We start from the raw sequence: 6,216 nt of genomic DNA on the forward strand, positions 1-6,216 counted from the left end.
TGTGATTTGATACAGTGCCTTGAGATAATGTATGTTATGATTTGGTGCTGTACAAATACAATTGAATTGAATTGAAAACCATCACTTCGGTCTTCAGTCGTGAAAATCATCGGGGGCTTTTATGTCATCAAGACAGCTGGAATTCATGAATTGTACAGCTGGCAATCATCTGCATAACATTGGAATTAAATGCCATTGCTCCCAGTGGGAGCAGATAGAGAGAGAAGAGGGCCTAACTGAGCCCTGAGGAACCCCACACGAGAGGGGAGCAGAGGAGGATACAGAGGCACAAAAGCTGACACAGAAAGTAGGATCTGAACCACGCCCGTGCTACACCTCTAATGCTCATCCACTGCTCTAAATGAAAGAGCACAATTTCATAGTCCACTATGTCAAAAGCTGCAGTTAGATCCATAAGCACAATAATGATAGTCACCTGAGTCAGAAGCTAAAACAATATTGTTTAAAACTCTTAAAAGAGCTGATTCTGTGCTGTCCAGAGTTTTAAAACTCAAGCAATCTCAAACCAATATCTTTCTTATACTTGCTACACAATGGAGATGTTGCAGAATTTACAGTGTTACGTGATTGGGAAGTGGGTTTCATCCTGTGAAGGATCCTAAACTAACTCTCTGTTAACCTATTGCATAGAAATGTTTCCCATAATGAATTCACTGCCTCAGACCAAACTTCCTCTCTATATTTAGTTCACAGGTCCTTCTCCATTAGTCATTTAACTCTATCATTGTTACAGTATGTGCAGTGGCATGCTGGACCTGGAGGAGGAGTGTCTTGTCTGGTGCACACAGGAAAGCTTAAGCACTCAGAAGTGCACAGTGTTTTCACCAGGTTTGAAAAAACAGGTCTTGGTGTCAACCAGTGAAGGACATTCTAAGCATAGCAGCTCCTCAGGAACAGAGAGGGAGTGGACTTTCGGCAGGGTAGCCTTTGTCACACATCTCTGAAGACAGTATAGGTGTTTTAACACCTATACAGCTTCAAATATTAATATAACACAGTACCAGAAACAGAGAGCTTGTGTCTCACAACTGTTTTTTGACATCAGTTTACCAATTTGGAGCATTCTATCAGAGGAAAATCCAAATCTTTGTAAGTATCACCCCTGCTCATGTTCTTTAAATGCATACCAGTGAAGGACAACTGTGATACTCTGTAGTTTACTGTAGATAAACTACAAACGCCATGTAACATGTTAAGCATTTTGTCTTAGATTGTTTTCTTAAACAATTGTGTTACTTTAAAACCGGTCATACATGTAGTATGCAATTTGATATCTGTATTATTTTTTGTATTTATGTTTTTCTTAAACAATTGTGTTACTTTAAAACCGGTCATACATGTAGTATGCAATTTGATATCTGTATTATTTTTTGTATTTATGTATAATTGTTATATGTTTTCATATGCATCGTTAATTAATGTTATCATACACTAAATATATAACCAACAGTTAATAGTTATACATGTAATTAAAATGATCATATTCCTTCAAAACCCTTCAAACTGTTAACTTCTCGTCACCCCTGTGCAAATTAAATATTTGAAGTGAAAGAAATTACAAGCTCAACAGCAATTTTACATTTTAAATTAGATTCAAGCATACAAGTATTTATTTGAATATGTTATAAAAAAAATCTTACCCCACAAAGTGTTAACTAATGAAGCAGAATGCTTGTCTGTCTATCCCAAATAAAGGGATTTAAGTGGCTGATAAATAAATACATAAATAAAATAGAGCAGTTTACAATTGTTCTTAATAAATATGTGTATATCTCTTCAGTCAATAATTTCTGTTTATAAAAAAAAACCTGAGAAAACGTTTTAGTCAATATCGTGCAAGACAGAAATACATATGAATCGTCAATACATCCGGTTAAACTAGTTTTTAACTGCAGAACATGTGTGTGTGTGTCAGGGATGCTGTTCTTTGAGATTTCTGGAAAATTGAGGACTGGGTGTCATAGCCATGAGGTAACATCTTTTACATTTCATTTTTGTTGTTGTTGAAAATAGTAACACATTTTCGCTGAGCCAAACAAATGAGGTACTTCAGTTACAAGGTTTATGATTGTAATATAAGTTTTAAATGCAATACCATGTTCTGAATTTGAATAAATAGACTGAATAAAATTACAATGACATCACAAATTATGTGGAACTGTGGTGTAATATTTTCAAAATGTTACTCTGTCATTGCTTGTGGCTTCATATGAAAGCCCAGACCTGCCACAGACGAGGTCAGGTGGAATTGCAAGAAAAACCAGTTTGATTGAACTGGTTTTACGACTCCAGATGTTAAACTCATTTAGGATTGAGGCATATTATTATATTCCTGTACCAGTGGCAAAGTACTGTCTGAAGCAAACCTCTTTTGTCCTATGCATGTTTTTAATTTAAATACATTTCAAACTTTTTATTTTTGGTTCATTTTTTAGACAGGACATTTTCCGCCTTCCTCAGAACTGTCACCTTATGTAATGTGGTGACGTGCCATAGCAGCTGTTGACCGGTGTTTAGGCGTGATTTGACGGGTCAACCACTCCTCCTGCTGTCAGGTTCCTCCCCCAGCCCCCGTCACCACGTAACATCAGGTGACAGTTCTGAGGAAGCCGGAAGATACAAGTCAAAACTGGTTAGCAAGGTACAGGAAAACTTCATGTTCTCTAAAAAAACAAGACATAATGAATTTTCCCAGCATACATTTCAAACTGTTTGGATCAGGATCAAGTTAGCATTTCAAATTTAATTTCCTGTTGTTTTTACCATAAATCCCTATTCAGAATGAAGTATGACCACATATCACTGGGATCATTATATATTTTGTTTTTGTTTCTCTACATTTGTATCCTTGCAGTGGGCTCAATGAAAAGGTTGTGAGAGTTGGAACACTCTCCTGTCTTCTCTTCGCCGTTATCAGCTTTAACTACATATATTCAAGGTGAACAGCAAGGGCCTCATTGAAGCATAAGTGCTCATTCTGTATGAACAAATGCAATGTGTTTGCAAGTATCACTTCAAAATGATTGTGCTCCACTCTAATGATGGTGTTGGATTTTAGGTACCCATCAAAAAAAGTGGTCGACCTGTCACCAGACAAAGAAGAACAACATAGACAGATCATAGATATGGATAACACACTTGACTTTGGGTAAGACAGGTTAGTCTTTAGTATTGGTTGCATTGGCTCAGGGATTAAATTGTATGTTACTTTGACAGTAATGCTTTCATGCTGACTTTGTTCCTCCTTAGTTCTTTGTTTTATAAATTCTCTAAAGAGTGCATGTTTTTATTTTTTAAGTATTTTTTTTAAATATCTTGATAATCTTGACCTGTGTATTTTTGTTTTTACTGTATTGTACTTTTGGACGTTTTTTTTTGGACAACTTTGTGCAAGCAAATGATTCTTTAATGCAAACATTTTCTTCTAATTAGTCTTGCAATACTTCAGTGCTAGAACCTGGTGCTGTCTATATATTGTTAATTGTTACATTTTTCTCATAATGAGAATATACATACATACAGTACAATACAATCATTGTGATAGTTATGAATATTGTTAATATTATTTTAAGAAAACTTTTTATTATTATTATTATTATTATACAAATGCACAACACTAATAAAACTGTATTTACTTATTTTTTCAGGGCCAGAACGGATGTTAAGACAAGAACAACTTGGATGGCTCCCATCATATGGGAGGAAATGTTTGACCCTCATTATTACAATCAAATGCACATTCATCTCCAATCGTCTGTGGCACTCACTGTGTTTGCTGTAGGCAGGTTTGTTTCCCTATCTACTAACTATTTAACTACTTTTTTATTGCAACTGTAACAAGTACAAATACAAATCAGATTTAAATACAGAGCAAATGTCCCTGTTTTTGTTATGAGCCCCAAATAGCTAAAAGTGGGGCTTCCTCATCATCATAAATGTTTGATAGTTTAACCCCCATCTCTTTCCAAAGGTACCTGGATGCCTACATCAAGACCTTCCTCATTTCTGCAGAAAAACACTTCATGTTGGGATTACCAGTGACATATTACGTGTTTACAGATACACCAGAGAAGGTTCCAAACATTGAACTTGGTCCTCTGCGAAAATTGAAGGTTATCATGGTAGAAAAGCATTCCAGGTGGCAGGACATCTCTATGGTGCGAATGCGGACAATATCAGAAATCATAGAGTCAGAGATTCGTCACAGCTTCAGATATGTGTTCTGCTTTGATGTGGATCAAGAGTTTAAAGGGAGATTTGGCCCAGAAGCTTTGGGGGAGTCAGTGGCCTTGCTCCATGCCCACTATTACAAACTTCCAAAGTACAGGTTCACCTATGACAAACACCCTAATTCCAAAGCATTCATGGAAACCGGAGATTTCTATTACCATGCTGCAATCTTTGGAGGGTTTTGGAAAAATGTAAAGAATTTGACAGATGTCTGCTATCAGAGAATCATGGAGGACAAAATGAATAATGTGGAGGCTGAGTGGCATGATGAAAGTCACCTAAACAAGTACTTCTGGATAAACAAACCAAGCAGGCTGCTCTCCCCTGAGTATTGCTGGGATTTGACACTTCCTGCTTATGACATACGCGTCACCCGTCTGATATGGGCAGAAAAAGATTATGACAGACTTCGTGAAACGTAAGACCTTCACAGCTTTACAGCAGAGAGACCATCTTCTTAATGACAAGAATGACCACTTTGTGGTTGTGTACCTGTCATGCACATCTGTCCTGACGAATGACATGAGGGTTTCATTGCTCCCATCTATTAAAACTCATTGGCTGCCATTGACATCAATAGACTTCAATTCGACCACTACTCTGAAAATGGCTGGCAGCCAATGAGTTAATACTACCTGCTTCTTGCACTAAGCTTCCTGTCATCCTAAGTGTACAAACTAAGTATAGAATGACTGCCTTATTTAAATGAACAAAAGCAAGAAGTGAAAAAAAGCACCTCCTACCAACCTTATATGAGTCTAAGAAGTGCTCCTACACAAAGAGTTCTTTGCAAGTGCAAACTTTTTTGATTTAGAAAAAACACTATCAATTTTTTGCTCACGCCCACAGTGGGCCGGTCTGATTCTTGGTGGTGTGGGTATCTATTAGAGGTTAGCAGTGTAGCATCTGGTTGATTATTAACAACCAGTGATTTGGCAGGGGATACGATTAAATAAGTGTAATCTTCTTTTCTTCTTCCCACTCCACAACCTATTAACAAGTCTTTAAGTGTTCACAGTTTGTTTTAATTATTCTTTTATTATTATTAGTATTATATGTTTTATCTTTTATTTTCTACCTGTTGTTTTGTGGTTTTTACTATATTCTGAATAAAATTTCATCCATTCATATAATCACTTCATATTTGAGTCGGTCTGTGTTTACTGTCTCACAACTAAATGACAAAAGACTTGAGAACTGCTTTACAAGACTTTCAAGGTCTAAAATAAATCTAAAAGAGAGTTGGACAATAAACACAATGACACATGCAGATAGTTTCAAAGATGGCATGGTTTTTTTTTCTTTTTTCAGCTATGAGCATGTTCACACATTTGCAAAACCACGAATGAAGTATAGTTTTGGTCCATATGGCAAATGTCTCGATATATGAGATCAATTTCAATCAGGCTCTGAGCTTATTCAAGGTTATTTGAGATTTGTGCCTCACACAGAACAGTGAACAGTAGCAAATATGTAAATGATGTAATACACACTAAAATAAAAACCAGAGGGTCCCAAACAGAGTGTGAAATAATGCACAAAACATGAAAGAATATAGTGATGTTGCACAAATTAAACAGCGTTATATGGGCTGTGCCACACGGTTGTCTAGGGGTTAGCACTCTCGCCTTGCAGCGAGAAGACCCGGGTTCGATCCCCGGTTGGAACAAGGGCCTTTCTGCATGGAGTTTGCATGTTCTCCCCGTGTGTGCGTGGGTTCTCTCCGGGTTCTCCGGCTTCCTCCCACAGTCCAAAAACATGCAATGTGGGGATTAGGTAAATTGGACACTCTAAATTGACCATAGGAGTGAGTGTGAGAGTGAATGGTTGTTTGTCTCTAGTTGTGTGTGGCCCTGCGATGGACTGGCGAACTGTCCAGGGTGTACCCCGCCTATCGCCCGATGTAGCTGAGATTGGCACAGCACCCCCCGCGACCCTCTGGTGGAGGATAAAGCGGTTAGATGA

At 37.5% G+C, this 6,216-nt stretch overlaps 1 protein-coding gene across 1 annotated transcript; it reads left to right on the forward strand.

Moving 5' to 3' along the window:
- The first annotated feature begins 907 nt into the window (after positions 1-907).
- Positions 908-5,392, forward strand: LOC122772585 (N-acetyllactosaminide alpha-1,3-galactosyltransferase-like). Its single transcript, XM_044030761.1, has 6 exons — positions 908-1,110; positions 1,937-1,992; positions 2,876-2,959; positions 3,080-3,169; positions 3,669-3,806; positions 3,992-5,392. Exons 2-6 carry the CDS (start codon positions 1,988-1,990, stop codon positions 4,671-4,673), a joined length of 999 nt encoding a protein of 332 aa, XP_043886696.1. The 5' UTR covers positions 908-1,110; positions 1,937-1,987; the 3' UTR covers positions 4,674-5,392.
- The last annotated feature ends 824 nt before the right edge of the window (positions 5,393-6,216 follow it).

Source organism: Solea senegalensis, linkage group LG7 (assembly GCF_019176455.1).
Source record: "Solea senegalensis isolate Sse05_10M linkage group LG7, IFAPA_SoseM_1, whole genome shotgun sequence".
NCBI lineage: Eukaryota > Metazoa > Chordata > Actinopteri > Pleuronectiformes > Soleidae > Solea > Solea senegalensis.